At 46.2% G+C, this 22,714-nt stretch overlaps 1 protein-coding gene across 2 annotated transcripts in view; it reads left to right on the forward strand.

Annotated features, from left to right (window-relative positions):
* The window catches only part of LOC139233019 (Kv channel-interacting protein 4), a 259,879-nt gene that overhangs the window by 191,794 nt on the left and 45,371 nt on the right, over nucleotides 1-22,714 (forward strand). For both annotated transcript variants that reach the window (XM_070863529.1, XM_070863536.1), the window contains exon 3: nucleotides 19,209-19,278. In XM_070863529.1, coding sequence (XP_070719630.1) covers nucleotides 19,209-19,278 — 70 coding nt within the window. The remainder of the gene's footprint in view (nucleotides 1-19,208; nucleotides 19,279-22,714) is intronic.

Here is a 22,714-nt window from a genome sequence, read left to right on the forward strand (position 1 = left end):
TGCAGTCCGGACAGGCCTGAGGCACTGCAAGCAGCAGACACTCAAGCCAGCGCCCAACAACCGGAGCCCCAACTCAGGCGCTCTACAAAGGAGCATAAATCACCAGAGAAACTTAACCTGTGATCCCAATAAGACTTTGCGGGGGAGGTGATATCATGTATTCAACTGTCATTGTAACCCATGTATAAGCTGACCTAAGTTGTACATCTTGAGACACTGACCACAGGGGGCGAACTCCTAATCCGGACTTTCCGGTATAAAAGGGGAAGCCCCACCCATCTTCATCTCTTGAGGTCTTGGTAATAAAGGTAACTGGTCACAGAGTGATCTTCTCTCAAGTATGGGCCTCGTCTGCATTTATACTGTATTGTAAGGACATATTAGCGGGCAGTACAAACATTCAAATAGAGCCTTAAACGAGTCACAGAAGGCTCACTCCAAACCCGCCTGTCCCGAGTACTGCTCAGCTACTGCACAAGACCCCACTCGCTCACAGAGGTGCCCCCGGCTGAGCTACTCATGAAAAGGACACTTAAAACCATACTCTCGCTGGTTCACCCCAACCTGCATGATCAGGTAGAGAGCAGGCGGCAGCAACAAAATGTAAACGATGGGCGCGCCACTGTGTCACAGGAAATTGATCTGAATGACCCTGTGTATGTGCTAAACTATAGACATGGTCCCAAGTGGATCGCGGGCCCGCTGATAGCTAAAGAAGGGAGTAGGGTGTTTGTAGTCAAACTAGACAATGGACAAATTTGCAGAAAGCACCTGGACCAAACGAGGCTGCGGTTCACAGACTGCCCTGAACAACCCACAACAGACACCACCTTTTCCGAGCCCACAACACACACCCAAAGGGTCAACAACACCACCCCAGACCAGGAAATCGAACCCATCACGCCCAACAGCCCAGCAAGGCCAATCTCACCCAGCAGCCCTGCAGGGCCAGCAACATGCCAGCCCAGCGAGGGCACAGCCAACACACCAGAACAGACATTTGTACCGAGGTGGTTCCCCAGGGAAAGAAAGGCTCCCGACCGCCTCACTTTGTAAATAGTTTTCACTTTGACTTTGCGGGGGAGTGATGTGTATCTGTAAAGCATGCACTCCCAGGTTCCGCCACCAGGGAGTGCATCCCTGAAGTCCCAAGGGATCCCAGCATCCCTTGGGAGCACTGTATATAAGCCGGCCCCTAAGGCCTGTTCCTCACTCTGGAGTGTCTTATTAAAGACTGAGGTCAATGTTACTTTAACCTCCTTGTGTGCAGTCTCATCTGTGTTAGGAACACAATCGGATGAAAGCCAAAATGAAATCTTCTAACGGTCAAGAATTTGTGTTGACAGGAACTATTTAATTTGTGTTAACAGACTGTGATTGACTCACAGATTACATGAAGTGAACTAATAAAGAAAGCACTTTCATTTACATACTTCCTTATTATAGCTCCATGCAATTCATTAAATTCCTATGTGGATAAATGCAAGAGCCATTTTGGACTCAACAAGATCCCACATTTAGCAATGAGAAGAATGAATGTCGTTTAGGACTTTAGAAGAACGTCATGATCATCTTCAAATAATATCACGGAAGCTTTAATGTCCAACTAAATCATCAGAGAGAACAGGACCTCAATTTAACATCTCGTTCAAAGGGTGGTCCTTCAGACAATGCACAATCTCCCAATATCAGTTTAGATAATGTACTCAATTTCCAACTCAAAAATGAGAGTGAGACAAATTGCCCCAAGTTGACACCTTTAATTTTACAAAGCATAATTATATTTGTTCTTTCTCAAGATATGACTGATGGCAATGCATATGTAGTATCTTCATGGTGAGGGCAGTTTCTAGTAGAAGTATACCTTTTCATGGCCTATAAAAGAGCTGAAAGGCCAGTATCTAACAGACCCTGGGCTAGATATTTGGCTGTGTTACATCCATTTTTTTAGCGCTGAACAACCTCCTAAGCCTCCAATATGGCGGACAGGAAGCGTATGCTCATTATCAGCCAGAGGTGCGCCACCCGCCATAATAGTAAAGGCCAAAAATTAATTGTGCAATGCCCATTCCTGAAATAGGTTTTAGGCCCACTGCATATGCAAATAAGGGGCTGAACAATAGTTTGAGGCCCCCACTGAAAGATTGGTTTGTCTTGAGGCAGTCAGCATTTCTTCCTGGCCCCTTCTGAGTAGCATGCACAGGCATGTTTCTTGGGTCACAGATAATTAGCAAGCACATAAGTAGGTATCACATATTTTCTCATTTCTTTAACACCATCGATGCAGATGTTTTTGATAAACCTCTTTTATCCTTCATATTTTATACACTTAATCAGAGCAATGCTTCTATGTTAGTGTCCTGTTGTAATGAGCCTCTTCAAGCTTAAGTCAATGTAACAAGATAACCATTAAAACCTGTCTTCCATTTTTCTATTATCTTTTGTACTACATTGTTTTTTTATTGTATTTATTCATTAAAAAAAAATAAAACAAAATGTGTGAACTAGAGCTGAATATATAGAATACAAAGAAGAATATTTATTTACACTTATACATGGAATAGTTTCAATAAGAAAAAACTTGTATTTATATAGCAGCTTTTACGACATCAAGACATTCCAAAACGCTTTATAGCCAATGAAGTACATTTGAATTGTTGTCACTGTTGTAATGTAGGAAATGCACCAGCCAATTTGTACAAAGCAAGGTCCCACAAACAGCAGTGTGACAAGATCATCTGTTTTTTTAGGTGTTGGTAGAGGGATAAATATTGGCCAGGACACTGGGGAGAACACTCCTGCTTTTCTTTGAAATAGTGCCATGGGATCTCTTACATCTACTTGAGAGGGCAGACAGGACCTTGGTTTAACAGTTCATCTGAAAAATGGCACCTCCAACAGTGCAGCACTCCCTCAGTACTGCCTTGTAGTGTCAGTCTAGATTTTGTGCTTGTCCCTAGAGTGGTACTTGAACCCACAAACTTCTGACTCAGAGATGATGGGCACAAAAAGTATGCAAAATGGATGTAAGATCTAATGCCCATTTTGTAGAGTAAATTGGCTGAATTCCCAGCCTCTAAGTTAGCCTGGACCCTCCTGAGTTCCCAAGTCTGAGGTCATACCAATTGGAAGGAATATGTAGAAAATAGGCATGAAGGCTTGATATATCTTTTTAAATTACTACCATGAACCCGTAACTCTTTGCACCCTACTATTTGTCCAATTTTCTTCACAGATTTGCTTTCTAAATTTGTTCATTAGATGCCCATGTGACACCCAAGGCAGGAAGGTGGTAGCCAAGTGGTTATATTAGCGCACTAGCAACCCAGAGGTCCTGATTCATAATCACACCATGGCAAGTTGTGAAACTGAAGTCAATATAAATGGTCATTTTTGGGGATAGTACTGGAAAAATAACCACAAAAGCCTTTAGGGAAGGAGGTGATATCCCTATCCAGTCTGACTTACATGTGAATCTAGTCCCACACTATGTGGTTGGCTCTTAACAACTTCAGAGCAACTAGCAATGTGCAATAAATACTGCCAAGATCAAATAAAGGCAATATAGATTCGGGAAAGTGTGAGCAATGTATATTTTCCCGACAAACCAGCTCTTGAAATTGCTCATTTTATTGTATTAATGGAGGAGTTCATCCCTGGAAGAAAGACAAACATCAGTAGGCAGATATGAATCCTGACATTGAAGTCTATTGTAAAGAAGTAACTTGTCTAGCAAGAAACCAAAGGGACTGAAACAAATTTGTAATGTATGTACATAAGGTTTGCCCACCAACAGGGGATATTACCGTTGCAGGTCCTAGGGTCATAGGTACACTCGTGCTGGGCCCGGTATATAACCTGAACTTCACCTTTGTATCTTCAATTCTGAAAGCCATAAAAGACTGACCAGGTTACACCTAGTCACTGGCTCACAATACGGAGTTCATTGTATCATTTCATACACCACAACTGGCGACGAGGCAAATACAAACCCATGCAAAAGTATGGTGAGCACAGCACGATCGAGTACTGTTGGAATTCTCGAGCGATTCAATGAGGAAGAGGATTGGGGAGATTTCACGGATCGTCTTGACCAGTATTTCATGGCAAACAACCTAAACAAAGACAAGGATGCAGGAAGCGCAGGGCACTTCTTCTCACCGTCTGGGCCCCACGATCTATGCACTCATCAATGATGATCTTATTGAATGGCGGAGCAGGCTCGAGAGGCTAGATGGCCTACTCCTGTTCCTAATTCTTATGTTCTTATCAAGAATATGCTCTCACCCATTCTTCCTACAGAAAAGGATTACAAAGAACTGTGTGCTCTAGTTCGGGAACACCTTAAACCCACGGAAGGAATCCTTATATCCAGATATCGCTTCTATACGCACGTTCGTCCAGAAGGCCAGGACGTAGCGGCATTTGTTGCTGTCCTGAGACGTCTTGCAGGGCCTTGCAAATTTGGGCCTGCGTTGGAAGACATGGTGCATGACTTTTTCGTGATCTAGGTCAACCACGAGGCGATCTTAAGAAAGCTGCTGGCTGCGGAGATGCCGGACATCAACAAAGTCGCCACCACCACCCAGGGTTGCATGTCCACGCAGAAAAGCACAAAGCAGATATCGCGACAAAACAGGAACTCCACGGCAAGTACTGTGTACAAAATTGTATCGATGGCTGGCAGAGCTGCACATGGTAGGGCTTACTCGACTGCGTCTGCAAGACCGGGAGCCGGTCAAAGTTCGCCATCGAGGGCCTACTCGACTGCATGTGCAAAAACGGGAGCCGCTCAAAGTTCGCCACCGAGGGCCTACTCAGCTGCATATGCAAGAACGGGAGCCGCTCAAAGCCCGCCATCGGGTGCAAATCCAAGCTCAACGTGTTGGCGTTGTGGGGGCAATCACCGACCCCATCAGTGCCGCTTCCGGCAGTATGTATGCAGAGGGTGTGCGAAGACGGGGCATATTCAGCGGATGTGTCCACAGCAGAGCAAGCGAGCTGCAACACACCACGTGGATGATGATCAATTCAGTGTGGATCTGGCAATGCAGCCCGAGGCATTTGAGAGCTCCGAGGAGGAAGTGTATAGTGTACGTGCGTGCCTAACAAAGAGACAACCAATAATGACGGAGGTAAAATTAAATGACATGCCGGTATCCATGGATTAGACATGGGTGCAAGTCGATCGATAATGAGCCAGAGGACTTTCGAAAAGCTGTGGGAGACCAAGGCAGAGAGACCCAAGCTGAGTCCGATAAATGCGAAGTTGCATACCTACACCAAAGAGCTCATACCAGTGATCGGTAGTGCAACAGTAAGAATGTCGTACGAGGGAGCAGTTCATGATCTACTGTTATGGATTATCCTGGGCAACGGTCCATCGTTATTCGGCAGGAATTGGCTCGAGAAAATAAAATGGGTATGGTACAATATCAAAGCTGTGTCATCAGCGGATGATGATTTGTGTGCTCAAGTGCTGACCAAATTTCCCTCACTGTTTGAACCGGAAATTGGCAGCTTCAAGGGAGCCAAGGTGCATATTCACCTAGACCCAGACGCAAGGCCCATCCATCACAAAGCCAGGGCGGTCCCGCACATGATGAGAGAAAAGGTCGAGTTCGAATTGGACAGGCTACAACGCGAGGGGGTCAACTCACCAGTCGAATTTAATGAATGGGCCAGTCCCATTGTTCCGGTGTTAAAGGGCAACAGCATGGTCAGGATTTGTGGAGACTACAAGATTACGATCAACTGAGTTTCGAAATAAGATCAGTACCCGCTACCGAAAGCTGATGACCTGTTTGCAATGCTAGCCAGGGGAAAATCGTTCACCAAATTGGATCTAACATCGGCCTACATGACACAGGGTCTGGTTGAATCATCAAAGAAACTTACGTGCATCAACACGCACAAAGGACTGTTTATTTTCAACAGGTGCCCTTTTGGCATTCATTTGACGGCAGCCATATTTCAGAGAAACATGGAGGGCCTATTGAAATCCATCCCCAGGACCGTGGTATTCCAAGACGACATCCTAGTCACAGGTCGTGACACCGCCGAGCACCTGCACAATGTGGAAGAGGTTTTGCGTCGACTGGACAAAGTGGGACTCAGACTGAAATGTTCGAAGTGCGTTTTCATGGCACCAGAGGTCGAATTCCTTGGACGAAAGATTGCTGCAGACGGAATCAGGCCTATAGACGCAAAAACAGAGGCCATCAAAAATGCGCCCAGGCCCCAGAATGTGACAGGGCTGCATTCGTTCCTGGGTCTTCTCAACTACTTCGATAACTTCTTACTCAAATTGAGCACAGTGTTAGAGTCTTTGCACAAGCTGCTCAGGAAAGGAGACGACTTGGTGCAGGGTGAACTTCAAGACAGAGCCTTTGAGAAGGCTAGAAATCTGTTGTGTTCCTACAAGCTACTGGTACTGTATGACCCATGCAAGCGTCTAGTTTTGACCTGTGATGCATCGTCCTATGGGGTCGGTTGCGTACTCCAGTAAGCCAATGAGTCAGGCAAACTACAACCAGTTGCATACGCGTCTCGAAGCCTGTCCAAGGCAGAAAGATCCTACGGTATGGTAAAGAAAGAGGCTTTAGCATGTGTTTATGGGGCAAAAAAAAATGCACCAGTACCTGTTTGGGCTTCGCTTCGAGCTGGAAACCAATCACAAGCCGCTTATATCGTTGTTCTCGGAACATAAAGGTATCAATACTAACGCGTCATCCCGCATCCAGAGGTGGGCACTGACATTATCTGCCTATGATTATTTCATTCGTCTTAGACCAGGCAATGACAACTGTGCTGATGCATTGAGCCGGTTACCGTTGCCCACACTGGAAGTGGAAACGTCAATGCCCGCAGAGCTACTCATGGTCATGGATGCCTTTGAGAGTGAAGGATCGCCTGTCACTGCTCAACAAGTTAAGACCTGGACCAGCCAGGATCCGACCCTATTGGTTGTAAAACATTGTGTTCTTAACGGGGACTGGTCGACCATCCCCAAGAAAATGGGTGATGAAACCAAACCGTACAGCTGTCACAAAGATGAGCTTTCCATCCAGTCCGACTGTTTACTGTGGGGTAATCGTGTTGTAATGCCCAAGAAAGGCAGGGCAAGATTTGTACAGGAGTTACAAAGTACACATTCCGGTATTGTCATGATGAAGGCCATCACCAGTGTTAAGTCTTGACTTTAATGTACTGACTTACACGAGACACATGCTGAAGTCAAGGTCACTCAGGACCTACACTTTTAATTCCAGCTCTCCCAGTGTTGCACTTGCCTGAGACCTCCCTTTATAGACCTCAGTGAGACAGGTATGGAGTGTCTCCTGCAAGTGCACCCCTGGTGGTAAGGTATGCTTATTGTTACAGGTCATATCCAGTTACAGTCATGTATAGCATGGTAAGATACAGTTATATACAGTAATGTGAGATACATGACATCATCCTCCCCCAAGGTCTTATTGCCTTTATAGATTCAGTCTCTCAGGTGGTCTGTGCTCTTGCGTGGAGCATCTTAGTTGTGGTTCAGTTGTTTGCGCTGGTGCCTGTTTTTCGTTCGGTGTGATTGCTGGTATCTTGCCTGGGCTGTCTGTTTCGTTCAGTGTGATTGCTGGTATCTCGCCTGGGCTGTCTGTTGAGACTGCCCTTTCCTCAGGTTGTTCCACCTGCCTGTCCACCAGTTGTGGTGTGAGTTCCACATTGTAGTCTGCCTCTGGTTCTTCAGTGTTATTTGTACAACCAGTAGCCTGTTTCCTTCCTTGCCTGTTACTGTCCCTGCAAGCCATTTGGGACCGCGGCCATAGTTTAGCACAAACACTTTGTCCCCTATCTCATACCACCTCCCCCTCGAATTTCGGTCATGGTACTCAGTTAACTTTTGACGCTTAGCCTCAACAATTTCATGCATGTCTGGGAGGATTAACGAAAGCCTGGTCTTTAAGGTTCATTTCATCAATAGTTGCGCGGGGGGAACCCCAGTCAACGAATGCGGACGAGATCTGTATGCCAGCAGCAGTCGCGACAGGCGGCTCTGCAGCATGGGACCTTGGATTCTGAGCATGCCTTGTTTAAGGATCTGCACTGCTCGCTCCGCCTGGCCTTTGGAGGCCGGCTTGAAAGGTGCCGTCTTAACATGATTTATACCGTGGTCAACTATAAAATCGTGAAATTCTGCGCTGGTGAAGCACGGACCATTATCATTGACCAATATGTCAGGAATGCCGTGCGTTGCAAACATGGTTCTAAGGCTCTCCACAGTGGTGGAGATGGTGCTCGAGTTTAAAATGGTGCACTTGATCCATTTTGAAAATGCATCAACGACTACGAGGAACATTTTGCCCATGAATGGGCCCACATAGTCTACATGCACCCGCGACCACGGTTTGGTGGGCCAGGGCCAGGGGCTTAGCGGGGCCTCCCTGGGGGCATTACTGAGTTGGGCACAAATGGTGCACCGACGGACGCAGAGCTCTAAGTCTGCGTCAATGCCAGGCCACCAGACATGAGATCTGGCTATGGCCTTCATAATGACGATCCCCGGGTGCTCGCGATGGAGCTCCCGGACAAACACCTCCCTGCCTCGTAAGGACATAACTACTTGGCTGCCCCACATCAGGCAGTCTGCCTGTAGTGAGAGTTCATGCATGCGCCTATGGAAGTGTTTGACCTCCTCGGGGCAGGCATCGTGAGCCTCTGCCCAGCCACCGGTTAAAACACATCTTTTAACTAGAGATAACGTGGGGTCGCTGGTCGACCAGGCTCTGATTTGGCGAGCCGACATGGGCGAACCTATGGATTCAAAGGCATTGATTGCCATGACCATCTTACAGTCCTGTTCGTCAGACCCTTCTGTGATCCTAGGGGTAGCCTGCTAAGCGCGTTGGCACAGTTGTCTGTGCTTGGTCTGTGCCTTATCGTGTAGTCGTAAGCCGTCAGCATGAGTGCCCACCGCTGAATGTGCGCTGAGGTGTTGATGTTGATTGTCTTGCACTCGGATAGTAGGAACGTGAGGGATTTGTGGTCAGTTTCTAACGCAAACTTGGCCCCGAAAAGGTGCATCTTTTTGACACTGTACACGCACGCTGGCGCCTCCTTCTCAACCATACTATACCCGCGCTCCGCCCGCGAATGTGACCTGGAGGCATAAGCAACGGGCTGCTATTTACCCGCATCATTGACGTGCTGTAAAATGCACCCGACCCCGTATGCTGACGCATCACACGCAACGACTAACTTTTTACCTGGGTCAAAAAAGGCTAAAACACTCTTGGAACACAGAAGGTTGCGTGCCTTATTGAAGGTGCGTTCTTGGGCATCCCCCCAAAACCAATCGCACCCCTTTCTGAGTAGCATGTGATGAGGCTCCAGCAGCATATTCAAGTTCTGCATAAAGTTCCCAAAGTAATTGAGTAGCCCGAGAAAGACGCGCAGTTCCGAGACATTCCGGGGCCTGAGTGCCAGGCGAATCACTTTGGTTTTGGATTCGGTTGGGCGGATTCCATCAGCGGCAATCCTTCTGCCCAAAAATTCAACCTCAGGCGCGAGAAACAGACACTTGGATTTCTTAACTCTTAGGCCTACCCGATCCAATCGACTTAGTACTTCCTCAAGATTGCGGAGATGAGAGTCAGTGTCCCTGCCCATGATGAGTATATCATCTTGAAACACAACCGTCCCCGGGATGGACTTGAGCAGACTCTCCATGTTGCGCTGGAATATAGCAGCTGCCGACCTGATGCCGAATGGGCATCGATTGTACACAAAAAGGCGTTGATGGTGGCGAGTAGCTTAGACTCTTCGGTCAGTTCTTGCGTCATATACGCAGATGTGAGGTCAAGTTTCGAGAAAAGTTTTCCTCCAGCCAACGTGGCAAATAGGTCCTCCGCTTTGGGCAGCGGGTATTGTTCCTGTAGGGAGACTCTGTTTATGGTAGACTTGTAATCCCCACAGATTCGCACGGATCCATCAGGCTTCATGACAGGGACGATGGGGCTTGCCCAGTCGCTGAATTCCATGGGAGAAATTATGCCTTCCCACAGAAGCCAGTCCAGTTCGTTTTCAATCTTTTCCCTCATCACATAAGGCACAGCTCTAGCCTTGTGATGGACCGGTCTGGCATTCTGTGTGATGTAGATTCTAACTTTAGCCCCTTTGAAGGTGCCCACACCTGGCTGAAAGAGGGTGTTCAAAACGGCTTAAAACTGTTGAGCAGGAGGTCCGTTCCTCTGACGACATGGCGTGAACATCATCCCATTTCCAATTAAGTTCTGCTAGCCAGCTTCTCCCCAACAGGGCTGGGAGATCCCCGGGGACAATCCACAGGGAAAATCGGTGCACCATCCCTTTGTGTGTGATTGAGAGCATGGCGCTGCCAAGGACTGAGACGATTTCTTTAGTATAGGTCCTTAGTTTGGTGTCGATCTTTGTGAGTTTTGGTCTGTTGCTTTTGTGCGGCCACAGCTGTTCAAATTGTTGAACGCTCATGAGGGATTGACTGGCCCCCGTATTCAGTTCCATGTTGATGGGTATCCCATTGAGTAGAACCCTCATCATAATTGGAGACGTCTTGGTGTAAGAACAGTGGACATTGATCGTGTTAACCCGCTGTACCTCGGCGTTCCGTGCACTGTTCTAACTGTCTTCTGGTCCGCTTTCCGACCCTTCCAATTTGTATACTAGCCGAGCTGCTGTTTTTCTGCACATGCGAGCCAGATGCCCTGTGTAGTTGCAGTTTCTGCAAACGGCATGCTGAAATCGACACACCCTGGTTGAGTGCCTTCCCCCACATCTCCAACACAGACCGTTTTCGTTGTTTCCGAAGTATGAGCTGCGTCTGGCTGATCTCCCTTGAGCTTCTCTCAATCTGTTGTTGATTGCTCGCATTGTGGGTTGATGAGGTGTGATCGGCCGTTCATGTGGCCCTTGATTTTGATGGCTTCTGGCGCCACTGTCTGCTGTTGAAGGCCTGCTCTCCTGCCTTTGTCTGTGTGTGGAGGTAGCAGTTTGTTTCACAATGCGAACCCCTTGTTCCGATGCTTCGTTGGTTGTCGTACCCGAAGTATAGATCAGCCTCGTTTCTCCTTCGCCTACCAAGAACATCTGTGCGACCAGTGCTGCTGCCTCTAGAGTCAAGTTCTTAGTCTCTATAAGCTTTCAGAATATGCCTGCGTGGCCTATTCCTTCAATAAAAAAGTCTCTCAGTACTTCTCTCGTTAATTCATCGGGGAACTCACATGAACTAGCCAGCCTCCGAAGTTCCACCACGAAGTCGGGTATGCTTTGGCCCACACAGCGTCTGTAGTTGTCGAACCTGTGTCTGGCCATGTGTAGGCTGCTCGCTGGCTTCAGCTGGTCTCTCACCAGTATGCTCAACTCCTCAAACGACATGCTTGCTGGTTTTTTGGGTGCCAGCAGGTCTTTTATTAAAGCATATGTTTTCGAGCCACAGCTGGTCAAGAGATGGGCTCTTCTCTTGTCTGCCTTATCATCGCCCAGCCAGTCTTTGGTCACAAAGCTTTGCTGGAGCCTTTCTATAAAGTCATCCCAATTGTCTCCAGCATTGTATTTCCCATCTGAGCTGTTGGTAGCCATTCTGTGGATTCTGTGATCCCGTAACTCATCGCCACTGTTAAGTCCTGACTCTAATGTACTGACTTACACGAGACACATGCTGAAGTCAAGATCACTCAGGACCTGCACCTTTAATTCCAGCTCTCCAGTGTTGCACTTGCCTGAGACCTCCCTTTATATACCTCAGTGGGACAGGTATGGAGTGTCTCCTGCAAGTGCACCCCTGGTGGTAAGGTATGCTTATTGTTACAGGTCATATCCAGTTACAGTCTTGTATAGCATGGTAAGATACAGTTATATACAGTAATGTAAGATACATGACAACCAGGTCCCATGTTTGGTGGCCTAACATTGACTCAGACTTAGAGTCATGCGTGCATCAGTGCAGCACTTGCATGCAGTTAAGCAATGCCCCAATCTGTGGTCATGGCCATCCAAACCGCGGTCTAGAGTCCGCATTGACTTTGTGGGCCCCTTCCTCGGTAAAATTTTTTTTGTGGTGGTGGATGCATACTCCAAATGGATAGAATGTGTGATCATGTCATCCAGCACTTCCACTGCCACCATTGAGAACCTGAGAGCCATGTTTTTCACACGTGGTCTGTCAGACATCGTTGTCAGCGACAACGGACCGTGTTTAACGAGCCTGGAGTTTCAAGAGTTCATGAAACGCAATGGCATAAAACACGTGAGGTCAGCCCCGTTCAAACCCATGTCCAATGGTCAAGCGGAGCGGGCAGTTCAAACCATCAACAGAGCCTGAAACGCGTAACTCACAGTTCCTTGCAGACACACCTGTCACACATACTGCTCAGTTACAGGACATGGTCACACACGCTCACCGGGGTCCCGCCTGCGGAACTATTGATGAAGAGAGGCCTCAAAACCAGGCTCTCTCTAGTCCATCCTGACCTTAACGATCATGTTGAAACCCGACGTTAACGGCAGCAGTGGTATCACAACCGCACCGCAGTGTCACGCGACATATCTGTAAAAGGCCCAGTGTATGTACCGTGGTCAAGGGTCCAAGTGGTTCCCGGGAAATATTATGGATAAGGAGGGTAACCGGTTGTATATGGTTAAGCTCAAGAATGGGCAGATGTGCAGGAAACACATTGATTAAATCAAGCTATGACACACTGACGAACTGGAACAATTGGACGAAGACACCATGAGCTTAGACGATCAACCAACTCATGTCCAGCCATCAGAAGAACCCACTGTGGTCAACACCCAGCCCCAAGTCATGAGAGACTCGGAAAGCACTGGGATTGTATTGAGACGGTCAATCAGGGAGCGAAGGGCTCCGGACCGTCTGAACTTGTAATATGGACTTGTGCCAGGAACTGGGGGGGAATGATGTAATGTATGTACATAAGGTCCGCCCACCAACAGGGGGCACTACCGTCGGAGGTCCTAGGGTCATCGGTACACTCGTGCTGGGCCCAGTATATAACCTGAACTTCACCTTTGTATCTTCACTTCTGGAAGCAATAAAAGACTGGCCTAGTCACTGGCTCACAGTACGGAGTTCATTGTATCATTTCATACACCACAAAATTGTCTACAAGTCAGTTCAGAAGGCTATGGGAGACACAGTGAGTGAACACGTCTTCCTTTTAAGAGAGAGCCAGTCAAGACCAGAGGAAGGGTTGACTGGAAAGGTGAATATTTAGCCCATCAGCAGGAATGGTGTGGCACATTATTTTTTTACAAGTCTGATACTGAAATTGAGTTGAAATACAGTGATATTTACATTAGATGCAATTCATTTAACAATTGTAAAATAAACATGTGAGATTACAGAATCCTGTTCATGTAACAAGGGGTGTTCATTGTTACAACCCTCTGGGTCATGCTCTCATAGGACTAGTAAAGATAAACTCCTGATTGTATGAGACGCAGGATCCACTTTCAGGAGAGACCAGGGATGCTGAAACTGAATGAATATCTGGAGCCGACCTGAAATTTCTAAGTGACCTTTGCATTTCTATCCAGAGTGACATTGGTGTGATTCACTCTGAACATAATATTGATATAATAGTGCTCAGTGACTGGTTTGGCTTGCTCTGAGCTGAGCATAGATGTTGCAAGCATGACTTGTACATGTATCTGGAGAGACTCTGGTGTGATTCATATGTGATTCACATGGAGAATCACTGCAGGGTCAATTTAAATGGTGCACTTGCCATATCTATATTGTGCCAAAGTCATTTTGGAAAGAAGTGTAAGCAAATACACTCACTGAATCTATGATCAAAGCAAATGGAAAGGACTTTTGATGCTTCTTGTTAGATGCATTTGAGCTGCACTTTTATGTAAGGAGCTTACCATTCACAACTAAAATGCTATTGCACATGTTCCAAGAAGGAAGGGTCAACCCAAGAAAACTACAGTAGAAACTCCCATTTCAGTCTATTCTAACGTAAACGAGTCTTTCAAAGTCTACCTCAGTTTTGTACTGTGATAAATATTCACTGATACTATGGGGCTGATATTGTCACCCGATCATAAAGTAAGCGCATTCACCGATCTTGTAGTTTCTTCTCCGCCCCAATCCATGGGGTGGAGATTGCGCCGATATTCAGTTCTTTGTTGTGCAATTCCAGTCGGAGCAGTTCAGGGTGGTGGAAGTGTCCTTGCAGCACGGCGGCTGTCGCTACAAGTCATCAGCACCACGCTGATGATGTCAGCGCGACGCGGACGTAGCGTGTCGCGCTGCCACATCACAATGTCCCTCCACTTCAATTAAAGGGGAGGGCCGCTGCGAGCTCTGCATGGGGTTTAGTTAGGCCCACTGAGCCACCAAGAAGGGTTTCAGCTGGGCCAGCAGCCTGGTATCCAAAAGGAGGTGCCAGGCTGCCTGTTGGCAGACTGGTCAAACCCGTGGCCACCAAAAATAAAATGGAGGCACCGGCAGTGTGTCACCCCCTTTAAGTGCGGACACGCCGCCCAGGAACACACAGCTCCCTGCAGTGGCATCGACCGGTGGTGGCGGCGCTCCCACGGGGCTATTTTCTGCATGGGGCAGAAAGGGGGTCGCCGCCAGTGGGAAGGTGGTCGGTACGTGCCTGACAGGCGACAGCACTGGCGGCATGGAAACCCACTGCCACCGCTCCCGGCCTGGGGGCAATATAGGGGGCAGTAATGGAGCTTAAGGAGGGGGCAATTTCGGCCCCTATAGCATATCCACGGCATTTGTTTCCTAAATTTCTATTCCTCCTGTTGGATATCCCCAAAAAGGACAGGTAAGTGATTTGCTTCTTGAGCTCTGTTGATGTCCTCTGTGCTAATAGTTGCTAGGAAGTATATCAGAGCAGTACATGCAGACTTAATCTCCAGCTTCTCCATTCTGATGGGGAAGAATCTTGTCTGCACACCTCACCTTCCGAATGAGCAGACATAAGACCAATAACCTGTAGATCCTCATATGTAAACTCACTTTATCATCATCATCATAGGCAGTCCCTTGAATCGAGGATGACTTGCTTCTACGCCAAAAAGTTCACATGTATTTCAATGAAGGACCTAACATTCCAGGAACTAAATCTTGAAGGGTGGAAGATTCCTGTGCGTGGATTTTTTTAACGTGTGGTGGCCGTTGCACACCAGCCATCACACGGGCTTGACAGAGCTAGGTCTTGGTCCAGTGGCAAGGATTAACCAAGACGACTGGAGACCAGCTCTGCTGCACGGATCTAGTGCACACACATATCGTAGTGTGGGCTGGCCCATGCTACCCCTGGGCTCTCGCCGCTCCTGCACCCCAACCTAATCGCTCCTGCTGTATCTGCCCATGCTCCAATCAGCGACCTGGACCTTGGGAATCCAGTCGCCCTCTTCACTGTCGTTGCTCTCCTGCTCCAGCACATGCTGCTCCCTGGAGTGGTATGCCACCACGCAGCTCCTTCCACTCTGTTGTAGCAGGCCGGGGAATGGAAGGAGCAGCGTGGAGGCCTGACCCAGCAGTCTGCATGGACCCCGGCCTGAGAGCACCATCAGAGCAGGCCGGGGAGCGGAAGGAACGCACTTCCGACCACGCCATGAGACACCAATATATTTTGCCACATGCCCAAGACACTCTATCATCTTAAGACTTCTTAGAAGCAGAGCATACCCACAAATCAACTTGATGACTGTGAAATTAGGTGAGGTAGCTCTGTTAATAAGGGATGAGATCAGTGCAGTAATAAGAAATGATATTGGTTCAGAAGATCAAGTTGTAGAATCAGTTTGGGTGGAGATAAGAAATAATAAGGTAAATAAGTCATGGTGGGAGTGGTCTACAGGCTGACAAACAGTAGCCACGCCGTAGGACAGAGTATAAATAATGAAGGCTTGTAAGAAAGGTACTGCAATAATCATGGGCGATTTTAATCTTCCTATTGATTGGACAAATCAAATTGACAAAGGTAGCATTGAGGAAGAGTTCATAGAGTGTATGCGGGATGTTTTTTTGGAACAATACATTGGTGGAACCAACCAGGGAGCAGACTATTTTAGATTTTAATGTGTAACGAGTTTGGATTAATTAATGAAGTAGTGAAGGAACCTCTTGAAAAGAGTGATCATAGCTTGGTAGAATTTCAAATTCAGTTTGAGGGTGAGCAAGCTAGGTCTCAAATTAGTGTCTGGAACTTAAATAAAGGTAATTACAAAGGTATGAAGGCAGAGTTGGTTAAAGTGGACTGGGAAAATAGATTAAAGAGTAAGACAGTAGAAAAGCAGTGGCAGACATTTAAGGAGATATATCCTAACTCTCAACAAGTATATATTCCAGTGAGAAGGAAATATTCTAACAGAAGGATGAACCATCCGTGGCTAACTAAGGTTGTAAAGGATGATAGCAAACTGAAAACAAAGGCATACAATGTTGCAAAGAACAGTTGAAGGTCAGAGGATTGGGAAATTTTTAGAAACCAGCAAAGGATGACTAAAAAACTGATAAAGGCAGAGAAGATAGCGTATGAGAGTAAACTAGCAAGAAATATAAAAACAAACAGTAAGAGCTTCTACAGGTATATAAAAACAAAGCGAGTACCTAAAGAAAATGTTGGTCCCTTAGAGGATGAGACTGGGGAATTAATAATGGGAAACAAGGAAATGGCAGAGACTTTGAACAAATATTTTGTATCAGTCTTCACAGTAGAAGACACTAAAAACATCCCAATAGTGGATAATCAAGCAGCTATTGGCGGGGGGGTGGGGTGGGGGAGGAGACTTAAAACAATCATTATCACTAGAGATAAAGTACTAATGGGACTAAAGGCAGACAAGTCCTCTGGACCTGATGGCTTGCATCCTCGGGTCTTAAAAGAAGCGGCTGCAGAGATAGTGGATGCATTGGTTGTAATCTACGAAAATTCCCTGGATTCTTGAGTGGTTCCAGTGATTGGAAAACCACAAATGTAACGCCCTATTATGGAGTCCATCATTAAGGAAGTAGTAGCAGGACATTTAGAAAGTCAAGCAGAATCAGCATGGTTTTATGAAACGGAAATCATGTTTGACAAATTTGCTAGAATTATTTGAGGATGTAACGAGCAGGGTGCATAAAGGAGAACTAGTAGATGTCATGTATTTGGATTTCCAGAAAGCATTCAATAAGTTGCCATATAAAAGGTTATTGCACAAGATAAGAGCTCACGGGGTTGGGGGTAATATATTAGCGTGGATAGAGGATTGGCTAACTAACAAAAACCAGAGAGTCAGTATAAATGGGTCATTTTCAGGTTGGCAAACTGTAACTACTGGGGTGCCGCAGGGATTGGTGCTGGGTCCTCAACTATTTACAATTTATATTAATGACTTAGATGAAGGGACTGAGTATAATGTAGCCAAATTTGCTGATGATACAAAGATAGGTAGGAAAGCAAGTTGTGAGGAGGACCCAAAGAATCTACAAAGGGATATAGATAGGCTCAGTGAGTGGGCAAAAATTTGGCAGAGGGAGTATAATGTGGGAAAATGTGAGGTTATCCACTTTGGTAGGAAAAATGAAAAAGCAAATTACTATTTAAATGGGGAGAGATTATACAATGCTGCAGTACAGAGGGATCCGGGGGTTCTTGTACATGAAACACAAGAAGTTAGCATGTAGGTACAGCAGGTAATCAGAAAGACAAAAGGAATGTTGGCCTTTATTGCAAGGGGGATGGAGTATAAAAGCAAGGGAAGTCCTGCTACAACTGTACAGGGCATTGGTAAGACCACACCTGGAGTACTGCGTACAGTTTTGGTCTCCTTATTTGAGGAAAGATATACTTGCATTGGAAGCAGTTCAGAGATGGTTCACGAGGTTAGTTCCTGAGATGAAGGGATTGTCATATGAAGAAAGGTTAAGCAGGTTGGACTGAAACTCATTGGAGTTTAGAAGAATGAGAGGTGATCTTATTGAAATGTATAAGATACTGAGGGGTCTTGACAGGGTAGATGCAGAGAGGATGTTTCCCCTCATGAGGGAATCTAGAACTAGGGAGCATAGTTTCAGAATAAGGGGTCGCCCATTTAAGACAGAAATGAGGAGGAATTTCTTCTCTCAGAAGGTTGAGAATCTTTGGAATTCTCTACCCCAGGGAGCTGTGGAGGCTGGGTCTTTGAATATATTTAAGGTGGAGATAGACAGATTTTTGAATGATAAGGAAGTCAAGGGTTATGGGGAGCAGGCAGGGAAGTGGAGTTGAGGCCAAGATCAGATCAGCCATGATCTTATTGAATGGCGGAGCAGGCTCAAGGAGCCAAATGGCCTACCCCTGCTCCTATTTCTTATGTTCTTATGTAAATTAGCTATCTCTCAACAACTATTAATTTTCTCTGCAGTGCCCTGTGAAAAACATTTTCAAATAGTTCCTTAAAAGGAAGATTAGAAATTGATTGTTGTGAGCGATGAGATCATGAGAAATATGATTGGAATGTTTCTTTAAGTGGAAAGCGGTGTTTTTTAAAAAAGTATTTGTCCAGAGCTGTTCCCACAATGTATAATCAGTCATGTTTCTGCTTTGACATTAGAATCTTTAGTTGCCTAGTGACTGAACATTTTCTCTGGTTAATAATTAATTATCTAAAAATCTAATTCTCAGCACAATTTACAATCCTAGCTGAAAAATCTTGGTTCGTGTGAAATGTTACTGCAAGCAACCCAACACTGAATTTCTACGAGATATTTGTGCATTGCCTCAAAATGCCAGTAAAGTCCTGATGCAGAAAATGTGCCTCACATAATACAGCCCTCATTTGTTTGACATCATTGGATAACTGTGATTCGTTTGCACAATGTATTTTAGCCATACTGAAAATATTGCATGGCAGGTAATTTCACAATTTGTCAAACTTGTTGCTATTAATTTGAAGATCAGTGCAAAGCAGTATTGCACCAGGAACCAAATCAATATTTAAACGGATGCCTTATCCTAGTGCCAGACAATATAATTAAACTTGACATTTTAGAAACCACTACAACAGAAAATTATTTTTAATGCTATTCCATCCCTTCTTTTATGTGAGCACATACACAGATATATAGTGCATGATTTATTGTGGCCATGAAGTTAATATACAGGTAAGTACAAGATTACACTTGGTTTCAAGGTATAGGATTTATTTATTATGTATATGCTTATCCACAGGAATGTCCCAGTGGGATAGTCAATGAAGAGACATTCAAAGAGATTTACGCACAGTTCTTTCCCCAAGGAGGTGAGTATATATACTAACAACACCAATAATCATATGAAAGAAAGAACTTGCATTTATATAGCACCTTTCATGACCCCAAGATGTCCCAAAACACTTTACAGCCAATTAAGTACATTTTGAAGTGTAGTCACTGTTGTAGGCAAATACAGCAGCCAATTTGCACAAGGCAAGGTCCCACAAACAGCAGTGATAATGATTAGATAATCTGTTTTAGTGATATTGGTTGAGAAGAGCTCATGCTCTTCTTCAAATTTTTTATCTCATAATACTCCTGTGAAGCACCTTGGGACATTTCACTACGTTAAATTCACGATATAAATACAAGTTGTTGTTGTTGTTGTTGAATAGTGACATGGGATCTGTTATGTCCACTTGAGATGGGAGGTGGGGCCTCAGTTTAACATCACATCTGACAAACGGTCATGTGAAATTGGTGCGATCCTGGCCTGGATGACCATTAGCAGGCCAGGGCCATTGGAGGGAGCAGCGTGCAGTGGCTCTGCCCGGAAATCGGCGGGTTCCTGGCCTGCAAGACCATCAGCAGGCCGGGCCATTGGAGGGAGTAGTGTGCGGCGGCATACCACTGCAGGGACCAGTGCATGCTGCTGCAGGAGGGCGACGGCTGCAAAGCCAGGTCGCTGATTGCAGTGCGGGCAGGCACAGCAGGAGGGGTGAAGGAGCGGCAAGAGTTTGTAGATGGAAATGGGACAGCAGGCTAATGGGACTCAAGGTAGACAAGTCCCCTGGACATGATGAAATGCATCCCAGGGTATTAAAAGAGATGGCGGAAGTTATAGCAGATGCATTCATTATAATCTACCAAAATTCCCAGCGGATTGGAAAGCAGCTAATGTAACGCCTCTGTTTAAAAAAGGGGGCAGGTAACTATAGGCCGGTTAGTTTAACATCTGTAGTGGGGACATCTAGATAGGAATAGTGCAATCAAGCAGACGCAACATGGATTCATGAAGGGGACATCATGTTTAATTAATTTACTAGAATTCTTTGAGGATATAACGAGCATGGTGGATAGAGGCGTACCGATGGATGTGGTGTATTTAGATTTCCAAAAGGCATTCGATAAGATGCCACACAAAAGATTACTGCAGAAGACAGAGGTACGCGGAATCAGAGGAAATGTATTAACATGGATAGAGAATTGGCTGGCGAACAGAAAGCAGAAAGTCGGGATAAATGGGTCCTTTTTGGGTTGGAAATCGGTGGTTAGTGGTGTGCCACAGGGATCGGTACTGGGACCACAACTGTTTACAATATACATAGATGACCTGGAAGAAGGGACAGAGTGTAGTGTAACAAAATTTGCAGATGACACTAAGATTAGTGGGAAAGCGGGTTGTGTAGAGGACACAGAGAGGCTGCAAAGAGATTTGGATAGGTTAAGCGAATGGGTGAAGGTTTGCCAGATGGAATTCAATGTCGGAAAGTGTGAGGTTATCCACCTTGGGGAAAAAAAACAGTAAAAGGGAATATTATTTGAATGGGGAGAAATTACAACATGCTGAGATGCAGAGGGACCTGGGAGTCCTTGTGCATGAATCCCAAAAAGTTAGTTTGCAGATGCAGCAGGTAATCAGGAAGGCGAATGGAATGTTGCCTTCATTGCGAGAGGGATGGAGTACAAAAGCAGGGAGGTCCTGCTGCAACTGTATAGGTTATTGGTAAGGCCGCACCTGGAGTACTGCATGCAGTTTTGGTCACCTTACTTAAGGAAGGATATACTGGCTTTGGAGGGGGTACAGAGACGATTCACTAGGCTGATTTCGGAGATGAGGGGGTTACCTTATGATGATAGATTGAGTAGACTGGGTCTTTACTCGTTGGAGTTCAGAAGGATGAGGGGTGATCTTATAGAAACATTTAAAATAATGAAAGGGATAGACAAGATAGAGGCAGAGAGATTGTTTCCACTGGTCGGGGAGGCTAGAACTAGGGTGCACAGCCTCAAAATACGGGGGAGTCAATTTAAAACTGAGTTGAGAAGGAATTTCTTCTCCCAGAGGGTTGTGAATCTGTGGAATTCTCTGCCCAAGGAAGCAGTTGAGGCTTGCTCATTGAATGTATTCACAGATAGATAGATTTTTAACCAATAAGGGAATTAAGGGTTACGGGGAGAGGGCGGGTAAGTGGAGCTGAGTCCACGGCTAGATCAGCCATGATCTTATTGAATGGCGGAGCAGGCTCGAGGGGCTAGATGGCCTACTCCTGTTCCTAATTCTTATGGTCTTATGTTCTTATGTTCTTATGAAATGACCCAGGCCCAGGAGAGGCATGAGTTTGGGGCTCAGAAAAGGCGAGGGCCCAGGGGCAGCACGAGCCAGTCCACACTGCAATGTGTGCGCGCGCTAGGTCCGTGCAACAAAGCTGGTCTCCAGTCGTCTTGGTTAATCCTTGCCACTGGGCCAAGACCTAGCTCTGTCAAGCCCATGTGGTGGCAATGGCCAGCACACGTTAAAAAAATCCACGCACGGGCATCTTCCACCCTTCAAGATGTAGTTCGGGATCTGGAATATTAGGTCCTTCATTGAAACACCTGTGAACTCATCCCTTTTTGGCATGGAAGCAAGTTATCCTCGCTTCGAGGGACTGCCTATGATGATGATGACTAACAATGCAACACTTCCTCAGTACTGCACTGGAGTGTCAGCCTGGATTATGTGCTCGATTCCCTTGTGTGGGCCTCTTCTTCCCTGTTGATGGGAGGAATAGGCCAGCTGCTCAGACTAGAAACACATGGCTGGAGATTGCTGACAAAGTGAGCAGCAGGAGTGTTGTTGGCAGGACTTGGATCCAGTATCGGAAATACTTTACTGACCTCATGAGACCAGTAAAGGTGAGCACAATGCCACTTGCCCTACATCCTGATGTCCATGTCACCCCAACTCTGCCTTCCCAAGCCTACTCCTGCACATCACCGCTCACACCAAATCTACCTTGCAGGTACACCCATCCTTCACTGTCTATAGCCTACTCACATCCCCATCTGACTATCCACCACTGACACTCACCCTCATCTTAATGCAATGTAATGACTCTCCCTCATAGTCACCCTCTACAGATGTTGCACATCCATCTCTTCCACTCATTCCGTGACTCTCACTCAAAGGTTTCTTATTTCCCTCCTTGCAGGAGAAGAGAGCACAGAACACCCGGGAGAGGCAGCGAAGCAGTGGTGGCCATCCAATCATCACACCGCTCACTTCAGCAGAGGAGGATGCCCTGGAGCTGAGCCACATTGTGGGGCAGCTGGCGGTGGGAGATAGAGAGAGGGAGACCTCCCAGCTACCCGGTGACAGAATTAAATATCATACAGCCACATGGCATGCAACAGTCACTCATGGTGACTTGATGTCAGCAGCCAGTGAAATATGATCATGTGTATAATGGTAACTTAAAACATTCTTATCATAACAGTTAT

The sequence above is a fragment of the Pristiophorus japonicus genome, chromosome 2 (genome assembly GCF_044704955.1).
Source record: "Pristiophorus japonicus isolate sPriJap1 chromosome 2, sPriJap1.hap1, whole genome shotgun sequence".
Classification (NCBI taxonomy): domain Eukaryota; kingdom Metazoa; phylum Chordata; class Chondrichthyes; family Pristiophoridae; genus Pristiophorus; species Pristiophorus japonicus.